Source organism: Pectinophora gossypiella, chromosome 26 (assembly GCF_024362695.1).
Source record: "Pectinophora gossypiella chromosome 26, ilPecGoss1.1, whole genome shotgun sequence".
Classification (NCBI taxonomy): Eukaryota; Metazoa; Arthropoda; class Insecta; order Lepidoptera; family Gelechiidae; genus Pectinophora; species Pectinophora gossypiella.
In genome coordinates, this window is record NC_065429.1 from 1931895 (window position 1) to 1953823 (window position 21929).

Sequence of the window (21929 nt, forward strand, 5' to 3'; positions counted from 1 at the left end):
ACATGTACCCACTTTAGGACTCTGTCGCACTAACATATTTTACATTTAGTGAGACTTACAGTTCAGTTTGTCAAAAAAGTTAATGTGACATGGTACCAAAGAGTATACATATTAATGCTCGTGACCGTACTGGGATCAGCACTAATACGAAGGTACATAATGAAGATGTAGTGCGCAAACGCAGACCCAAACCTACACTATCCCTTTTACTACTAAAATAATAACTACAACTTCTAGCATTGAGCTAAGAAATAAAAGACATACAATCTAATGTTTTCTTAGCAATTCTTATAAAATCTACCAATTCTTTTAACTATATTATACATTCTCCTTAAACCGGCGAAGCTTGAATATGCACAGGGAATACCATGGAAGGAAATTTCAAAGGCAATAATGGATACTGCAGTGCTTTATACGTCTTGCACTCTAGCATGGTACCATGGAGTAACTACACTACGTAATGCAGGGAATCCCTCACCATACCACACTAACGACACTTCATACAAACAACCTCGTTTTACACAGACACTACACATTGACATTATCGTACACGCGCATCTGTGTGTGTGACGTCTGACACCATACGATTGAAGTGTAAACTATGTTCGAGGGGGGTGAGGTAAACCCAGCTCTGACGCTAGTGGGGGGCGGAGTTGCCGTTCTATACGTAATATTAAGAAGTTGCCGATAGAACGCGAGCAAATGGAACGCCAGCCGTTTTCGTTTTGTACTTACTGTTAAAATGTTCATAGAGTGAGTTTCATATTATAATTCTGATGACCTCATGTTGGCAAATGGGAGACTTTCCAGGCTACGTTCCTCAAACACAATATAGATGGCGCTGTACAGATTTTCCTTCGTTTAACTTTCTTATTTCACGGATAACAGTCATATGCATCTTTTATATATGCTTCTGCTATTACATCGTAAGAGGTTGGGAGCTATACAGGTTGTGAGAAGCTGCAGTAGTTTTAGGCGGATGAGACGTTCGTTATGTAAAAATTGACGATTCAAAGTGTAACTATCTTACCTACTGAATAAAGATATTTTTGAATTTGAATTTGGAGCCTGGTGATCTGTCACACAGGGTCACACCTAGTATCGACACCACTCTCTCACAAAGGCACTATAGTGTGTATCATTACCTTAGTTAAGTTTACATAATTTGTGTTACCTTTGTGAAGGGAAAATAAAGATTATTTTATTTATTTTTTATTTTATTTATTTATTGTATTTTGGAATAATTATTACGCTAAAGCTGTACAGCGCCATCTATATTGTTTTTAGAGAACGTCTTCTGGAAAGTCCCTCATTGCTTGTGAACTGATGAATCGTAAAACACCAGTCACATTTTGTCCGATGACGTCATGCTCTACGGGACCCACCCGATTGGACTACGGTCACGAGTACTAATATGTATACACTTTGAAACCATGTCACATTAACTTTTTTGACAAATAAAACCGTAAGTCTCATTAAATGTCAAATATGATAGTGCGACAGGGTTATAAAGTGGGTACATGATATTGCTCATGATTGTACACTCGAGGTAAGGTTGAGGTGCAAACTAAGAATACCGATTTTGAGCCGAGTTCGAGGAAGATTTGAGGTCGTCTCAACTGAGGACGGGTCGAGGAAAGTTTGAGAACATCTTAGAATAAAGCCGTATACAGAAAGATAGCTGGAAACTTATAAGCGCTTACCGGCGCTGGTCTGTTCTACACAAAGGAAGCAGGTTGTTTATTATTTTTAAATGGCAGCGCCCAGCGCTGACCAGCGCGTGTTGAAGCTTGTCGGAACTTGTCGGCACCGTTCAGTGCTTATCGGCGCGCGTTCATATATTTTCCTGCGCGGGTCACCAGCGCTATCAATCGCTGGTAAGCGCTTATAAGTTTCCAGCTTTCTTTCTGTATACGGCCTAAGGGTGTAAATGCTGGAAACTGAGTCCACTAACACAACATATGACTGTAGGTTCGAAGATAAAATACATTCCTCATAATTTCCTTTCCAAAGAGTTTATTTGCAGTGCATACTGTAAGTCACATCATATTTTTTTTACAAAATAATCATTATTCCATATTTTTATATTAGTAAAGAAATATTTTTGTGCATATTTATACTACACAGGTACAATATTCATAATATGAGTTTATTTTACAATAGTACTTGAGCTGTAGTAGATTTTAGCTATCGGGTAGATGCATAATGGCCCCGATTCCTGCAGACACCTCCTAATTTTACTTTAAGTTATACCTGCCATTTTCTTATCCGCCGAAAAGGAAAGGGCGGGTGATTGACAGCTCTTAATTTTAGGAACAATGAGTAAATTAATGAATAACCCGGGCGAATCAAAAATGTATCTCGCTGGTATGCAAACCGTTTGACGCGTGCTGTCAACTTAATTCTGTCGGGTTATTAGGCAATGCAATTTTTTATAGGGTTGTTAGAGTTGTGCTTAAAATTGACGTGTGTTCCATAAATTTTACGCCTGTAGATTACCCGTCCCGTTCCTTTTCAACGGATAAGAAAATGACAGGTATAACTTAAAATAAAATTAGATGGCGTCTGCAGGAATTAGCACCATAATTATTATATTTAGATAAAAAGTAAACAACGTAAGCTCTAGACTTTATCCCAATTGGGGTACAGTCACGAGCAATATAATGTACCCACTTTAGAACTCTGTCGCACAAACATATTTGACATTTAGTGCGACTTACAGTTCAATTTGTCAAAAAAGTTAATGTGACATGATACCAAAGTGTATACATATAAATGCTCGTGACCTTTATCGACAATGCCTCTATTAGAATTCTATTTTGGAAAGACTATGACCAGTTGTTAGTAAAGTGCTCCCAAATACAATATAATTCGTTACATAACAATTACCTAATTAGGATACTTTACCCAGCTATAATGATTAAATAAGACGTAGTTTCATTATTTACTGTGTCCTTGGGCACTTTTTATAAAATGTTATATAACAAAATTATAAAATCGGTGTGGGTTTACCTTTACATCGCATTTGTAAGAATCGGAAAATAATATGACTGCACCAATGTATATCCTATTCCTGTGCCCGCGGCACGGGTTCGCTGTCGCGCGCGGCGCGATGTATATCGCCAGTTACGACCAAAGCCACACGAATTTTATCTACGTAGATAACACGCCAATAGACACATCTAAAAACGCGTCGATGGTCGAAAAACGCGGTGTAATTCACGCCGGGCGCGACAGCGTACCCATGTCGCGGCAGTTGACTATAATAAAAACTACGACTACATGTAAATTTAACATTAAAACTTATATTTCAAACTATAGTTTTACCATAATATTATGCATCGAATTACACGACAGTAACATTTAATCTATAAACCTTGCGAGGCCTACCAACATTTCATGAAACTCATGACAAACTTATAGACAAGAGTTGCTTTTCGGCTAGCTTTACTCTACATTCTGTCGCACACTTATAAGACTCAACGTGTTATCGCGTTGCATATGGTTAAATTTGTTATGTATAAAGATCCGTATGTCCGTTCAATAATAAAGATCTTTTTATTTGTTCTCCACAATGTACAGGTGGGTTACATAAAAAATGCACAATGCAAACTCAACAGCAGCGCCATCTGATGGGAGAAATAGAAAGTTTTTATCCTTATTGGCAAACTAAAATAAAATTGGTGTTAGAATCCCAAATTAATGCAGAAAAGCGGTGGGCTGGTTCGGTAAGAATATGACAACTCACTCGTAGGAATAATTCGCAGTATTTTCTAAAAAAGTTTAATTTTTAAGGCATATTTTTGACAAGGCAAATTGTTTCCGTCGATGCCTCATGTCGCAATGTGTGTGCATATATCGGCCCCACCGTCTATGCTCCCGCGGTATCTCTCTACAAGAAGAACTCTGTGGTTTGCAACTTTTATATTATCCCCCGTTTTATATTTATCTAATAAGTTCGAATGATAAACTATCACCAGCCGATATTGGTCGAAGTCGTCGATATAATTAGCGCCGCACGCTGCACGGTTCCTGTGCCGCGGGGGCTGGAAGTGTTCCATTCGACAAACACCAATATTACATTATAAATAATGTAACAAATCTGAAATCTTATTTGTAATTGGTTACTTATAATCGTGTCATGTTATAGAGGTAGGTATATAACGTAATTTTTGAGCAATAAAATATATACAGAAATGTACGTAAAATAAATTAAATGTTTATTTTTCATACCGGGCGCATAGGTATCTTATCGTATCATATCTTTGCTGCGTGGGTTACGCTATTGCGTAAAACACGACATATACCGCTTCGACCAACGGACGTACGTTTATCTACGTACGCAACGACTGTTACGCGCCGCGCGCGATAGCGTTACCCATGCAGCACTTTGGAAACGAGAGATATAAAGGATTGTCAAGCGGGTTAAAAAAGCCACATCAAAGGAATTCACCTGAAAAAGCAATATTGCTAGTTGACATTTGCACTTACTTTTATATGGGCAAATGTCAAATTGCAATATTGCTTTTTTATGAATCGCTTCGCTGTGGCCTCTTTAACCTTCCGTTCTTTTTATATTTCTGTACTTATGGCCATTATGTACTCAAGATGATTTGCGCTATTATAACTATTTATAGTTTATATGATATTAAATCTAAATTAATAAAATAACAATATTTCATACATCTATTAAAGGATGTACCTACTGCACCCAGTACAAGAAAAATAAATATCTTTGAAAGTTTGGGCTGCCACTTAAATTCCGCATCTTGAATGGCTACTTTCCATGCTATGTTCTCCAAAAATAATACAACATAGCCTGCGGGCTTAGCACCGTAAGCGCGCGACTCTTTCTTGCCTCGACATACGTCACCCGTCACTCTTTCACAGTACCGCACAGAAAGAGACAGACGATCTCTGCCGCGGCGAGAAAGAGTCGCGTGTTTACGGTGCTAGGCCCGCTGGAAAGTACTTATTCTTGACTATCACTTATAATTTTTCACTATACCAACCCCGACATTAGGGGACTCCACAATTTATTTTTAAATTATAATAAGTATTATAATATTCATTTTCAGTCCATTTCTTGTCGAGATTCCAATTGACTATTCGATGTATAAAATCGATTATAGTAAATCGATATTTTGCACTCATTTCAGCACCACTTTGGTGTTATGTTAGGACATAAAAACCACATTTTATCTAGCTAATTATAATATTTTGCCGCGAACAAAATTACCTTTTAATTTATTAAATGACAAATTTATTACGTGAATCTATTTTTGAACATAATTCATTCCCCTAAATCAAATGGAGGAAGTTATATTATTTTTGTCAATAATATAATACTATTGTCTTTAGATATGGTGTGGCCAGATCTTAGAATTTATTATTCTGATCAAAATAAATAGAAGCAATATAGGTAGCAACATAATTCTATACATAATATGATCTAAAAATCAAACAACAATTAGTTTTATACATGCTTCTGCCATTACATTACATTTTTGAATAATTATGTACCCCAGCAATGAGAAAATAGGTAATTATCACGTTAAAAGTGAACAACGCCATCTATCGTGTGTTTGGGGAACGTCGATTGGAAATTCCCTCATTTAAAAATAAAGATTGATGTTTACTTTCAAAAAAAAAAACAATTTTATAACATTTGGATCAGCCAAATATCAAGTAACAATTATTTTTACCGACTTCAAAAAAGGAGGAGGTTCTCAATTCGACCGTATATTTTTTTTTTTTTTTTTTTTTTTTTTTATGTTTGTTCGGGCATATCTTCGTCGTATATGAACCGATTTTGATAATTCTTTTTTTGTTTGAAAGGAGATATACCCAAGGGGGTCCCATGTCAAGGAAGTCAGGATCTGATGATGGAAGACCAGAGAAATCGAGGGGAATTTTCAAAAATCGTAGGAGCGACTAGTGCGTTTGTAAAGTCATATTGATCGGATCGATCTTTAGGCTTCCCGAAAACTTCCCGGCCTTCGAAAACTGGTCAGCATCAGGGAGATACCCTATGGCCTGGCAAAACTATACAACCTGGAGCAATTTTTCTTTCACGAAACGTATTTAAATCTTGATCAAATCCAATCGCCGGTGCAAAAAAACAAAATGGCGGAAAAAAAAGATGGCCGCCATACAAAATTTTGTCGATTTTGGAAGAAGCCCGTTTGGGTAAAAATAATGTATGGGGCGCTTACTCAAAACGTCATGTAGAGTACGGAAATACTTTCTGATCACCAAAAACTGCTCCGCATCAGAGAGATACTCTACGGCCTGGCAAAACTATCGCACGTGAACCAATATTTCTTTGAGAGCACTTATTTAAATCTTGGTCAAATTCCATAGCGCGTAAAAAAAAAACAAAATGGCGGAAAAACAAGATGGCCGCCATACACAATTTTGTTTTTTCAGAAAATGTCTCGGGATATAAAATATATATCGGGGTTGTGGTCGGATCGTCATGTTAAGTATGGAAATACTTCCCGATTTTCGAAAACTGCTCCGCATCAGGGTGACACCCTACGGCCTGGCGAAACTATCACACCTGAACCAATTTTTCTTTCACGAAACCTATTTAAATCTTGGTCGAATTTAATGGCCGGTGAAAAAAATACAAAATGGCGAAAAAACAAGATGGCCGCCATACAAAATTTTGTTTTTCCAGAAAATGTCTTGGGGGTAAAAATGATGTATAGGCGTGTGATCGGAATGTCATCTTTGAAAACTGCTCCCAATCAGGGAGACATCCTACGGCCTAGCAAACCTATTGCACCTGGATTTTGTTTGTTTCCACGACACCCATTTTAATCTTGGTCAAATTCTGTCGCCGGTGAAAAAGAACAAAGTGGCGGAAAAACAAGATGGCCGCCATACGAAGAGGGACAGTTTCGAATAAACAGGACACGCGAGCTGCTTTAGCAGCGAGCGAACCACGCGAAATCTACTGTATCTATATGTATGCGTGAGTGTGTATGATAGCAGCTTCCACTGACAACCACATGTGTGTATGTACACATACACAAGTGTGTGTGTGTGCGTGTGTGTGCGCGCGCGCGTGTGTGTGTGTGTGTGTGTGTGTGTGTGTGTGTGTGTGTGCGTGTGTCTGTGTGTGTGCGTGTGTACGTGCGCGTGTGCTCGTGTGCGTTAGCGCGTGTGTGAGTGTGTGTGTGTAAACATGTTCATCAATAATAATTGTGATCACTACTAATAATATATTATATTATTATATATGAATATAAATCAGAAAATCTGTCTGTCTGCATCCTTGCTCGGTCTAACCATCACTTAAAATCGTAAAATAAAATAAAATTTTTAACAAAAAAAAACCGACTTCAAACGCAAAACTAAAAAGCAATAAATAAATTTACTTCGCACAAAGTAATTAGTACGTATTTTCAATTAGTTAATTATTTTATAATTCTGAAGTCGGTGCCAAGTAAATGCTACAACAACCCTACTACAATATCAAATTACTATGTACACACAATATTGTTTAATACCTATATCAAAGCAATTACAAAACAATGTCAAACAAAAAATTACAAAACAATCAGTATTGAAAAATATATGAATCGGTACTTCGTTGTAGCATTTCCTTGGCACCGGCTTCAGAATTATAAAATAATTAACTAATTGAAAATACGTACTAATTACTTTGTGCGAAGTAAATTTATTTATTGCTTTTTAGTTTTGCGTTTGAAGTCGGTTTTTTTTTTGTTAAAAATTTTATTTTATTATATTATGCTTCTGCAATTACATTATAAAACTTTACAGTCATGAGTAATATCATGTACCCACTTTAGAACCCTGTCGCACTATCATATTTGACATTTAATGAGACTTACGTTTTTATTATGTCAAAAAAGTTTATGTGACACGGTATCAAAGTGTATCATATTAGTGCTCGTCACCGTACAGCGCCATCTCTATTGTTTTTGGGGAACTTAGGAAAGTCTCTCATTCTTAATTTGAATAAACGAGCACGTTGGTACTGTAGTTTAGAGTACGTAGTCGTTACATGAGTCATGTCAGGGGCCTATGGCGGCTCAATAATAACCCTGACACCAAGGTTGATGGGGTTAGTAACCTCCCAACCCACACGATAGAAGAATTTGAATAAATTATGAATTTGTGTTCATAAATAAATTGGCTACATGAAGTATGTATTATTGAGTGCAGGTTTTTATGTCCTATACGCCATTGAAGCAATTAAAAAACGACACAGTCGCTTAACACTTCCTTAAAAACTGTACTTATCATAGTTGTAGGTATAAAAAACTTAGGTATTTAGTCTAAAATCAATTTTTAGGCACCAACGTTGAACTATCGAATAATCACATCAAAATCGCGACACTGCAATTAAGCTAGCAACACTACACGTCACTAACTGTTGTAATCCTTGTCACACCGATCATCGTGGTCCCAATACTTGTGGTTCCTCGGTACCTCAGTGACATGTCTCCGGACTGGTGGGGCCTTCGGGTTCGTTGGAGTCACTGGCTCGGTCGACTCTGAACTGTTACGTCTGCTCAACCTTGCCCCTGGACGAGCGCTCACCGACCTATTTTTGAACTTTTCACTCTCCTTTTCCTCATCGTTAACATTGTCTTTAGACCGTTGCCTGGTCCAGTTTTTGGGACGGTTCTTATTAGGGTCTTCTTTTAGTTCGGGTTTCTCTTTCCTCCAGTTCTCAATCGGTCTCCGAGCTGAGTTTTTCTGGACTTCGTTGTTGACTCGTTCCGGCAGGGGTCTGTCGTTTTGTGGGTATTGAGCAACGAAGTCACCTTGGTTCTTTTCTTGTGGTGTTGTTGGGTAGGTTTTCTCGAAGCTTTGCCGGTCATTTGGGTAGGCGAAGTCTCCTTGTGGGGTGAAGTTAGGATTATTCTGATACTGATTTTGTATGTATGCCCCATCTCCCTGTTGCAGGTAGTTGGGGAAGTTTTCCTGTTGGAAGTTGTTGTACCGTACTGTGGGTGGGGGAAAGTCTGGCACCGTGACTGGTGGTGGGAACGGTGGGATGGTCGGTGGCAGAACAGTGGGATTGTAAACCGGTTCGGATTCTTCACTTTTCTCTTCCTCTGTTTGCCTCCAGGAATTTAAATCATATCTTTTGGTTAAACTGCTTTTAGTGGTCCAAGTGTCGAAGGAGTCTTGGCTAATAGTGGCTTGCTCCTGTCGCAAGAGACCGGCACCTGCGCCTAATATCGGTCTCAATTTGGGTTTATGGTCTTCCTCATGGTTCAAACTGATCTGAGACAAGTTCTGGCTCGCTTTCTCTGTTTCTGAGCTGTCCGACCTATAATCATAATTATTGTTGCTGTTAACTTGATATAGCTTTGATATAAAAAGGTAAGTGTTTTTTCTAATTTTTGAGTCTGCCAACCTCAATGGGAAACAATAGATCTCAGCTCTCAGGCTGCGTTCTGGACACATTCCAACAAATAAGTTTTATCACTTAATGGGTATTAAACCTTCACCTCTGTGCCATGTCTGTCATAGGACCAATGACCTTTGCCATGTATTGTTGGAATGTGCCCGGAATTTAGATGTGAGAAGGGTTCTTCGCTCTCATGGTGTGAATTCCCTTGACAACAGAGAATAGAATAGAAACTTTATTTGCGTTAAACATGGTGAATAAGATGACAAGTGTAGCCAAATGCTTGTTGGCAGTACCACTATCATGTATGGCTTTTAGTTTATATTATCTGGTTGGCCAATCCTTGAGGCTGGCATGATCATTCAGGATGTTCAAAGCCTCGTTAAAGGTAAATAAAAAAAAAAACCGACGTTACGTACGGGTGTCAGTGACACCGTAACGAAAACTGAGAGGGATGATTCAGACCATGATTGACCCTGTGAAGAACGGGATGCTAGGGGGATGAAGATGATGACTTCCTTCTAGGTCTTGCTCTGCCAGCGCGTCCTCTGTGGTGTGGTTGAGCGCTGGACTCACGACCCGGAGGCTCCGGGTTCGAATCGTGGTGTCGGTGGGGACATATCACAAAAATCACTTTGTGATCCCTAGTTACGTTAGGACATTACAGGCTGATCACCAGATTGTCCGAAAGTAAGATGAACCGTGCTTCGGAAGGCACGTCAAACCGTTGGTCTCGGTTGTTACTTGATGTAAGTGAGTAATCGTTACATGAGCCATGTCAGGAGCCTTTGGCGGCTCAATCATAACCCTGACACCAGGGTTGCTGAGGTTGGTATTCCACCTTAGAACCCACACGATAAGAAGAAGATAAACGTACCTGTAACCATCCTTCTCAGGTTTCTTCCACGGACCGTAGCTGACTTCACTGTAATTCTCCTCAGTGTTCAACTCGAGATGGGCGGCGTAGAACTGCTGGAGCGTGTTGGGCAGTGGGAGGAATTTGTTCAGACACAGATCAGCTGACAACAGCAGCCATATTATGCTGACAGGCGGCGGGGAGAGAAGACGAAGGCGGATGGAAATGGACAGGTCGTCCAGCTCCGTCGCTAGCACTGACAGGAGCTCGCGACCGTTTTGCATTAGCTGGAAGTGAAAAGTTTTGGTATAAATGCTGTTTTGACATATACAGGTTAGTGAAGGGTTTCCCAATCTTTTTCAACCTGCGGCGCAGTTACAAGTTTAGTATTTGTTTTGTATTTTTGTAAGTAAGTTATCGTGAGGAGCTCGGTGGCGCAGCGGTAAACGCGCTTGGTCTGCGATTGTTGAAGTTAAGCAACTTTCGCAAAGGCCGGTCATAGGATGGGTGGCCACAAAAAAAAGTTTTCATCTCGAGCTCCTTCGTGTTTCGGAAGGCACGTTAAGCCGTTGGTCCCGGCTGCATTAGCAGTCGTTAATAACCATCAATCCGCACTGGGCCCGCGTGGTGGTTTAAGGCCCGATCTCCCTATCCATCCATAGGGAAGGCCCGTGCCCCAGCAGTGGGGACGTTAATGGGCTGATGATGATGATGAATGGGGACATATCACAAAAAAAATACTTTGTGGTCCCTAGTTTGGTTAGGACATTACAGGCTGATCACCAGATTGTCCGAAAGTAAGATGATCCGCGCTTCGGAAGGCACGTTAAGCCGTTGGTCCCGGTTACTACTTACTGGTGTAAGTTAGTAGTCGTTACATGAGCCATGTCAGGGGCCTTTGGCGTCTCAATAGTAACCCTGACACCAGGGTTGATGAGGTTGGTACTCCACCTCACGACCCACACGATAGAAGAAGAGAAGTATTTAAAACACATAGTAACGGGATCTTACCGCGTTTAAATCAGGGATATGAGACTCTAAAAATTGCTAGATTACAATCGATAGAATTTCCAATATCGATTATTTGATTATTTTGGGGTAAATAATCGATTATCTGGCAACACTAAAACACGTGTATTATTAAAAAAAAAACCTCACCTGGGTGGCGAGGCTGCGGTGTGCTCGTATGTCGTCGCTATGAAGCAGTGCGCGTAGGTATTGCAGTAAGGGGGACGCCAGGATATGCACCTTGTTACCGTTACAAAGACGCGCCTCTGCGGAGAGTAAGTATAGCTATTATAGTTTCCTAGATCAAAGATAAATTATGAAATTCTGATTACTAAAACAGGACATCAAGGACTTTTTTCTTCTATATACACACACACACGCACGCACTCACGCACGCACGCACGCACGCACTGACGCACGCACGCACTCACGCACGCACGGACGCACGCACGCACTCACGCCACAACGCTTAAGTGTTGTGGCGTGAGTGCGTTGCCTAGCCTAGTTGGTCGTGACGACGTATGCGACAAATTGTATTATTATAAAAGTTGTGACCATTTTAACAATGAAAAATGTAATTTGTCACGCCCGACATTTTGTCAACTTTTTCTATGACGTCACAGGTTGCTTGTTCATACAAATTCACTAACACCTGTATAGTCTAGGTATAAAATATCCTTACCAGCAAAATAATCTCCCATAAGGTTGGCTGCGTTTATCAGGTACGTAGGATTAGCCCGCTCTAACAGGTCCAACTCTGAAATTAGAGAAAATGTCATTATAACATCATCATGACGTCATTGCCTCGAAGAAATGCACTTTCTTTCATGGCTGTGCAAGCCAATCCTAGAGCGGCAAACTCTACCGCACACTCTGCAGGAGAAGTCTCCAACTGGTGGATTGTTGTCGGTTTGATAGCGTTTCATTCTCCTGCACGCCATATAACATACACAATATATTATGTACATGCTACGAAACGCTACGTACGGCTTTGAAATAGACCACTCTGGGCGCCATCTGGGCGTCAGACAGAGTACTGCGGGGAGGAAGGTAAGAGGGAAACCACTGTTCGATTTTCCCTAAAAAGTAGCATGGAGAATGCTACGCCGACAAGAGCGTGGCTCTTAAACTAGTGATGATGATCACGCTTAGTGTTAAACATTTTAACAATGATAACTTTGATAATGTTTATGGTCATCATATCCCTAGCATTATCCCGTTTTCTACAGGGTCCGCTTACCTAACCTGAACGTTTGACAGGTCCAGTTTATCACAGAAGCGCCACCTTTCTTACGCACTACCAACCCTTCTGCGCTGCGCCACCGTGTTCCTCGGTTTAGTTTATTAATGCCACCCTTAAATTGATGATGATGATAAAAACCACCACCAACCCGCATTGGAGCAGCGTGGTGGAGTATGCTCCATACCCCCTCCGGTTGATTGAGGGGAGGCGTGTGTCCAGCAGTGGGACGTATATAGGCAGTTTATGTTATGTTATGATGATAAAAAAAAATTGTAGTTACTGGCGAAGGTCCCCTGCATGACGACGTTGAGCAGCGCGGCCCGCAGCAGCTGCTGGCGCTGTTGGCGCGTGAAGGAGGCGCCCACGGCCGCCAGCTTGCGCGCCGACACCGCGCTGGCCAGCGCCGCCGCGCGGAACGACGAGAACGCTTGGCTGCGGGGAAACACATTTGTAACGATTCCTCACTTACACTTCTTCGTGTGGGTTGCGAGGTGGAATACCAACCTCATCAACCACCAGGGTTATTACTGAGCCGCCAAAACTTTTTTGTCTAGGCTACATTTAGAAAATAATTGGACATCAACTTGACTGATTTGTGCTAGTATTATAATGATGCTTATGATAAATTAATAAACTCTCTAGTGATTTTATTGATGTATTTTATTTAATCAAATACGCTCCAAGTCCCGAACACTACTAGCTACTGATCCGTTGGTGCTCTAAACACATAATACCAAAAGTAGTATAGTTGGTGGTCAGTTACGCTCGTGGGTACGGGACCATACTCAGCAACTACACAACGACAGATGGGCACAGCTGCCCACATGCAGACAGTCCAAGGATATCATGCCTATGATATCCAAGAGCTTCACTCGCCGAATGCTTCGCTTAAACCGCAATGACCTTCAAATAGTAGTGGGCAGTATTACGGGTCACTGCCCACTCAACAAGCACCTATTTAACTTAGGGATAACGGACAGCCCACTTTGCAGAGGCTGTCTGGACGCCCATGTAATCCTGGAATGCACGGGAGTGTCAGCACAACGGGTAAAAATCCTCAAAGGAATGGGGTCGCTCCGCGAAGCCTGTGAAAACCCCAGGAGGCTTCTGAGCTTCTGGAAGGAGATGGTTGGCTTACGTAGTCAACAATTACACGCATAATGCGCCATCTTACGAGTCTAAATGCGGAAAACAGAGCCCACTAACATAACATAACATAAGTATAGTTGGTGTTCTTTTTATTTTGGTGCAATAAAGTGTATTTGGGTTGTTCTTCTTTTTTATCGACAATGATCTGTCCTTCGTTCTGCTTCTGATAAGTTATGTTTTAGAATTTTATTTCATGTTTTGATTGTCCAAAAATATAGTTATCTTATTATACTCAAAATACAAGCAAAATACTAATCGGTTCCTCAATTAGTTATTAACGTAGCTTGATCGTTTTTCACAAAATTATGTGACAGAGTGGTAAATTGAAATGCTGTCTCCGATGACAAGGGCCACTCTGTCACAATATTTTTAGAATGCGCCTGCAAAGAAAAGTATGTTACCAAGATAAAGAGAACCACTAAATAGTCCTCTACAGACACATCTTTATATGATGTTTTAAAATATTTATTGCCGTTATAATTTTAAAGATGTTAAATCCGATAAATCGAGAAAATGTCTTTTTATTGTCGATAAAAAAGAAGAACGACCCATTTGTATTGTATTGTATGGCTCTACGTGGAATAGGTTTGGTGACCTAAACTTTGGTACTCTGCGTGGATTACGTCCTAGTTTGGTTAGGACATGGCTGATCACCTGATTGTCCAAAAGTGAGATACTCACTGTAGTTTAGCTTCGTCAGTGCACATGTTGGTGACCGTCGACTCGAAGTGTCGCAGCTTTCTGTTGAACTGTATACCATCCTCGCCGGGGGAGAATTGTTCTAACTGAAAACATAAACAAATAACCTTTTCTTTTTTGACGTGACTTATTGTAGATTTGCCGCAGATGGCATTAACTACTTGGCCGGACAAATGGGGAGCGCTGAAGGCTCTCACCCGGTACAACGTTTAAGACAACAGGCCTGAGGGTGCCCAGTTGGGCGCGAACCTCGGCTCAGGGCGTCGTCTGAGAGGAAAAATATTTGAAAGAATTAATCGAAATCAAATAACCATCAACCTCACAAAGTGATTTCGACAATGTCCCCATCGGGAATCGTAGCCGGACCTCCAGATCGTGAGCCTAACGCTCTAACTACGATCTATATTTTATTTTTAAATTTTATTTTCAACATTTGTTCGTTTTAATTTGTTAACTTTAGTTTCACACGTTCAGCTGCTTCTCTTCCCGGGCATGTCGTAAAAACCGACAGAGGGATTGTGTCCTCTAACATGATGGACTAATGTTATGGGCGATAGGCTGATCCCTTATCACCATAAGGTTCATCATATCCATCTTTGGACTTCGTATCAACAGTGGCTGCAAGTTGTCTTTGATTACTTGTGGCTCTGCCCACCCCATTAGGGATTACGGGCGTGAGTTTATATATGTATGAGTTTATGTAACTTTAGTTTCTACTTTTTATTATTATTTTAGTCAGTGTTGTTTTCGAGGCTTGAGCCTCTCTTAGTGGTCATGCCAGCCTCATAGTTTAGAGTGTTTAATGGTGATCAAATCATCACTTTACAAAAGAACACCATTACAGCACTACACCATGCTGTTGGGATCCCTAAGAGACACAGTACAGTATTTATATACAAGCCTTTACGAACACTGGATCTGCCAAGAGGCACCCAATCTCTCCTCCATGTAGATTTTGGTGGAATAATTTCCTTCCAATCTCTTTGTTCCGGTCACACTCCACCAAGAAATGTATAAGGTCCTCGACAGTCCCACAGCGTGTACAATTGGGCAAGTCCTTTTTGCTCATTAAGAAGTAAAATTTATTAAGTGGCATGTGACCAGAACAAACTCTAAATGCCGAAATTAAAGTGCCCCTCGACAGATAGTCAGTGTTGTGTGCGTCTATAATTGGTAGGCATACCGGGACTTTTCCTATATGTATTATATTTTGTGTGTTTGTGTATGTACTGCTGTTGATGCACCATAATAGAAATACTCTTTATTTGCCTTTGAAAAGAGTACATTAATACATGGATGTACATAGAAGTTCCTCCTTATCAGCTATCAACAATAGCATGCAAATAGATAAATAAACCACTAAACCCCGGAGGCTGTCTTCTGTTTGGTACGGTCTTTAAAGAGTAGAATCACCATTTTTAAAAAACTTACCAAAGCCAGCAACGGGGCGTACTGCTCATCAACACAAAGCAATTCCTTCATCATCACATCATCCTCTGTGTTCATGTGGTATTTGACTCCTTGTATCTCCGGCTTTGGGACGGGGACTTCTTTTACTTTCTCTTCTTTATGTTTTTCTTCAATGACGTCACATTCTTTACTTTTTTCCTTGTTAGCGTCCATTTTTACTGTCGCTGCGGAGAGAATGTTTTAAATTAATTTTTTGATACAACCCCCAGTGGCGGAACGAGGATCTGAGAATACAGCTGCTAGATAGTTACAGTAATATTTATCAGGTGGGGGGCTGTAACAGTGCTTTGTCTTTCCCATTGTCGGGAGAAGCAATGGCACTGTACAAAACTGTAATGGTGGGCTTGAAGAGAAGGGGATGAACAGTTTGTTTTAAGCCTAAACATTATTGTATTAGTTTAAGTTGTTTTTAGTTTGTGTAAGTTGTAGAATCGAAGAAGTCACTACGGAGTGACATTATAATTTTGTAAGATAAAACTCCTTAAATAAAGAAAAAAAAACCCCCAGTGGAGCAGCGTGGTATGCTCCTTACAAGTGGCGGCCCTAACAAAATATTTAGGTGGTGCGACACCTCAAAGCGGCGCCCCTCAGCCCCTTAAAATAGGGTCCACATAATATCAGCGTCGTGGTTCGCGCCGCGACTTGTGCTGAGTGAGGCCCTTTTATCTCAGGACGTCCACCACCAATTTATGATCATTTCGACTAACATCCTTCTTGCTTTTTTGTAATTGTTTTAGTGGAAATAAGATATGATATTGTTGTCTTTCTTTTTGTGTGTGGCGTCCTTTCATAATAAACTATTTCTATTCTATTCTAAAATACAAAATTTTTCGACTAGTTTACGGCCACCGAAATATACCTATTTAAATCTTTTAAAAATGTTGTTTACATCTACCCGGTATGAGTCTTATGTGGCCGCAATCTAACCCGATGAAGTTACTTTGCGGCCAGGGTGAAACCATGAAACCACTTTCAAACCATGTCACATTAACTTTTTTGACAAATTAAACCGTAAGTCTCATTAAACGTCAAATATGATAGTGCGACAGGGTTCTAAAGTGGGCACATTGCTCATGACTGTACATAATAATGCACATATAATTGTTATAATAAATAAATATGAATACTTAAACTATTACATATACTATGGAAGAAAAGGAGTAGATAGATTATGAAGATGAAGAGGAAATAGAAGGAAATGCGCCTTGACTTGCCCTTATATGATCCCAATGACGAAGCTTATGTTTTTAACACAAATACTTTTGGTTCTTAAGAACTTTTAGTTGTAACAAACAGGTGCACATTACAGGTGGAGACAGGTGAATTGCATGGCATTTTTTTTTATTGTGTAGCGGGGTTGCTATTGACAAAAAAAAATTGTGGTGTTGCTACAGCAAAAAAAAAAGATTTGGTGTTTTGTAGTAGTTATTGTAGCTACAAATGTTGAGCATTTAACAGGGTGTTAGTGACATCGTAACGAAAACTTTGATGGATGATTCAGACTGTGATTCTGAGCTGATATCAAGTGGAATTTTCCGTCGCAAAAGTATGGAACGGAAAATAATTTTCATTAATTTTGAACTTGATAGCAACACAGCATCATGGTCTGAATCACCCCCTTCAGTATTCGTTACGATGTCATTAACACCCTGTCAGTTCACAACAATTTAAGTCGTCAGACCCATCGCAAGATGAACTAAGTACCACACCTCACCAAGCTATCTGTCAGCCCAACGTGATAAGTGAGCCGTATCGCCGTCTATAATGGTCAAGGCAAGTGTGTTAGTGAAAACTGCACTTCATCATCATCAGCCGTATGACGCCCACTGCTGGACATAGGCCTCCCCCAAGGATCTCCACGACGATCGGTCCTGCGCTGCCCGCATCCAGCGGCTGCAAAACTGCACTTATGATAAAGTAATAACTCATTGGTGCGAGTCCTGTGCCGGGGTTCGAACCCGCGCTCCCCGTTTGAGAAGCAAGCCGGTGAACCCCAGGACACAGAGACTTGTTTCAAATCAAATATTATTTTTATTTTATTTTATTTTATTAATTCGGAGTACCAACAACTATAACTATACAATGAATGCTTACAAATTTAATTAAAACAAAGTCATTTAAAGGTATTCGCAAATACCTTTAAATGCCTTTAGGCTATATCCATAATCATTGCCTTGGGTTTTCATCAACCCGGCCCCAGGGGGGACAGACTTGTCTGCCCTCCACTGGGCAATTTCTGTTCGGCGCGTCCTTACCGCAGGGCCGCCTACTTCAGTAGGCCGGAGTGAGATGGTGGCTGTGGTCGGATTGGGACCCAGAACCCTTCCCCTGGTATAACGTAGAACCCTTCCCCAGGTAAACGAGTGAACCTTAACGGTTACAGAGGCGGAGATGAGAGCGACGGAAAAGGCGAGTCACAGGCAGTGTGTGTAACGTGGAACCTGACAGAGGGCAGCAGTAACTCTCAGTACTATTTAGTGGCGGAGGATAGGAGACCTAGTACAGCTTTGAAATAGACTACTCTGGGCGCCATCCCACTCGCGTAAGATAGAGCATTGCGGGGCGGAATGCAAGAGGGAAACCACTGCCCTATTTTTCCTTAAAAAGTAGCGTGGAGAATGCTACACCGACAAGAGCGTGGTTTTTAAATTGGTGATGATGTTGCATCGTCAGGAAATATTTGTGGGAAAGGTTTAAATGTTGAGCAAATATGGAAATAGGTGATGCGAAGTTCGTCAGGTGATCTAGTAAATAATAAAGTAGGTATATTATATTTAATTATATAACAATTTTTTTTTTCAAGAACGTCTGTGCCGAGGTTTTTCTTGCAGCTTCTTTTCCCCGGCTATACAGGTTGTGAGAAGCTGCAGTAGTTTTAGGCGGATGAGACGTTCGTTGTGTAAAAAATGACGATTCAAAGTGTAACTATGTTACCTACTGAATAAAGATATTTTTGAATTTGAATAATTAACATAGTATCTTACTAGGAGTGCCGGTGGAGCGAGGGCTGAGTTCAGCCAGCGTCCGCGCCGCCTCCTCCTCGGCCAGCTCGGGCGCGCCGGGCCGGGGCTCGCGCAAGTGGTGTCGCCCCGTGTAGCCGCGCCCGCGGCCTGTTGACATCCTTGGTCACCTGCAAACGACAGAGACAGAACGATGAGAGATGTGCTGGTTGATGAGGTTGGTCCAGTTCCCTCATAACCAACACCAGTCACCACTGGTCTGGCCCTATGGCGATGAGACCGCACCGGGTGCCTTTTTAAAGGGGGAGCCAAAATCAACGAAGACCCGAATGTCGAGGGGAGCAACTGGATTGGTCAAGAATACAAGAATACAGGCGTTCGGTGTAAACAGTGATGTGCGGCCTTGAGAATATTCCCACTTTCGGAACAATCATATGGCTTCTGCCCCTGCGACACAGGCGCACATTATCGAGGGCTTCGGACCAATGGACGAACGACATTTATCTGCGTAAATGGCATTCGCTACGTCTATTGGTCGAAGCCCTCGATATAACTCGCGCCTCGCGCATGGTTGCTGTGCCGCGGGGGACTAGACATGATTCTCATGTGGGTTGTGAAATGAATACTCCCAAGTCTATAGCGCTTTATCGGCAATTATGTGATAGGCTACAATTTTATTATTACTTTTCGTAAGATACGACATGGGATCCCCTAGCATGTTAGTCGATATTTAATGTTTTATCATTGTTAAAATATATCAATGTGTTACTGTGAATATGGTCATCCGGATCAAACCCTATCTCACATAGTGAACGAGTGCCCTCTACACCAGTTCCCAGGTGGCATAGCCGAGCTGCATTGTGTGAAGGACGCGGCAGAGACTTGGTTGAGGGAGCTTAAGCTAGAAATATGATCCACGCAGGATATTTCTTTTTTTTTGCCTTAAGCAATAATAATAATAATCAATATGTTTTGCCCTGTAGGTTTAATGCACAAGACGACCTTGTAATATAGCCGTAACGCCGACAGTCCTTTTAAAATCCAAACTCCATTGTTTTACTATTGTCTAGAAACCTCGGCTTTACGAGGTTATACTATCGCGGAGCTCCGCACGTCGTAAAGTTTGCGCACGAGTGGAGTGCAAAGTAGAAGTATGAACTATTTTCTTATACTTGTATGGTAACTCCTCTGCTGGACTGGGAATAAAGAAGAAACATAGAATGTGTGCCTATCTTCCCGTGCATGTCGTATAAGGCGACAAAGGGACAGCATCCTATCGAACATGATGGATCATCTGTAAGAGCCATAGGCTGATCCCCTATCATCATATGGTTTATCATTATCCACCTTAGGACTATGTATCAAAAGTGGCTGCAAATAGTTTCTTGATTATTTGTAGTTCTGCCCAGCCCTTCGGGGAATACGGGCGTGAGTTTATGTATGTATGTATGTATAGTGCGCGTTTCGTGCTCACTTGGCCCTTTCAACCACTTTCTTCAATTCCATGGAGTGAATAAACATACAGTATACAGTAACGGGGACCGACTGATTCAGAAAGTCGGGTGATCATCATGCAGTGTCGTTTTCTTTGTTTTTTTTTGGTGTGACTTATTGTACATTTGCCGCAGATGGCATTAACTACTTAGCTGGACAAATGGGAAGCGCTGTGCCGACCCCACCTAGAGTGGGAGAATGGCAGGAGGACGATGATGTTTTTATAATAAAAAAAAATAACAATAGTAATATACCAATACATTATTTAAAAAAAACAATTTTACATTCCGTTTACAAAGTAAGTTTCATAACTGTTAAGTTCATAAAAATGAAAGTTTGTAGGTACTTTCACCTTTCCCTTTCTAGTTGTAAAGCTGTTAGTAACATTCATATTGATGATGGATGCTTGGAAGATATTGCTTATAAGCAAAAAGGTTTAATGTAGTGTTAGATATTATTTTTTTTTTTAAACAAAAAGAACTTCTGTTTTTTGTATAGGTACCTATTAGAATTGTATTGTTTCCTTACTACAAGGAAGCACAGAGCATAAACCACCACACAGTTGCAGTAGTTTAACCTCAAAGACAATAGATCTCAAACATGATCTCTAACTCTTTCTCCATAAAGCCCATGTTCCCTTACAAACCATGCCAAGAAATTGAAAATCAAGGTCTTTTTTGACATTGTCAAAGGGCAATGACCACTAACCCCACGAGAAGTATGCAAATAACATGTTTTCCTTACACAAAACATGAGAATAACATAAAAGTGTAAAATAAAATGTAAATACACGCCATACTAACCTTGGATAGCCCAAAGTAAACAAAACACTGTATCTTTCGCAATTCCACAAACACCGCGATATTTATAACGAAAACAACGCGACAATAACACAATAATACTTATCAGTGCCCAATAAGAAATCGCAAAAACTCACGATAATTTACAAAATGACAAGAAATGGTCATTTTTACGTCTAGGAAAATGTGTCATTTTTTTCGACTTTGACGCAAAAATTATAAATGAAATCACGATTGATCTCATTGAGTTCATGTTTTATGAAGTTTAAAGACTTATTTTACGCATTTATACGGATATTTTTTTGCGAAATATCTATAGTAAGCCGGTAAAAGTTGGATAACGCGATTTGAAATACGAAGCACCGCAATTTCTTATTGGAATACCAATTTTTAAATCACAATTAGAAATAAACATCTTTAAATGTTTTTCAAAAAATGAATTGTATTTTACTCACCAAAAATTAAGGCTGAAAACAAAATTGCAAGTTATTTATTTCCTAGTTTCCTCTAGCGGTTGTCATACGTTTCACTTCCATATTGGCTAGCTTAAGTGCTTCCAAAAGTTACGGTTGACCACAAACAATCCTTCTATAACCGGTTTTCGTACATTGTTCGATATTTTATAAATTATCACTCATATAAAATTAAAAAAGCTTCTACTTTCTGTTCTATTATTAGTTTAGTTATTTTTTATGACATTTGCCTTCAATAAGAATAATGAATGAATAAAATACAATCAAACTCAAGCCGTAGTAGAAGGAAAGTAATCCGATGGCATTGTACAAAATAGTTGACAGGTGATTCAAGAGATAAGACTGTTTAGGATATGGCAATAAAAAAAAGCCTATACTCAGCA

At 40.3% G+C, this 21929-nt stretch overlaps 1 protein-coding gene across 1 annotated transcript; it reads right to left on the minus strand.

The window, feature by feature from the left end:
• Window positions 1–7593: 7593 nt before the first annotated feature.
• Window positions 7594–21614, minus strand: LOC126378381 (uncharacterized). Its single transcript, XM_050026692.1, has 9 exons — window positions 21529–21614; window positions 18804–18949; window positions 15781–15983; window positions 14332–14435; window positions 12782–12933; window positions 11941–12015; window positions 11409–11524; window positions 10272–10537; window positions 7594–9313 (listed from the first exon to the last, which is right to left on the minus strand). Exons 2-9 carry the CDS (start codon window positions 18937–18939, stop codon window positions 8401–8403), a joined length of 1965 nt encoding a protein of 654 aa, XP_049882649.1. The 5' UTR covers window positions 18940–18949; window positions 21529–21614; the 3' UTR covers window positions 7594–8400.
• Between the last annotated feature and the right edge of the window lie 315 nt (window positions 21615–21929).

Bases quoted from the DNA above. Each gene is read 5' to 3' on its own strand.
- LOC126378381 (XM_050026692.1), bottom strand. From the start codon at position 18,939: ATGTCAACAGGCCGCGGGCGCGGCTACACGGGGCGACACCACTTGCGC. The intron at 15,984-18,803 runs GTAAGATACTAT...TTCTCTCCGCAG, and splicing joins TCGCTCCACCGGCACTCCTA to CGACAGTAAAAATGGACGCT. The intron at 12,016-12,781 runs GTAACTACAATT...CTCTAATTTCAG, and splicing joins CATGCAGGGGACCTTCGCCA to AGTTGGACCTGTTAGAGCGG.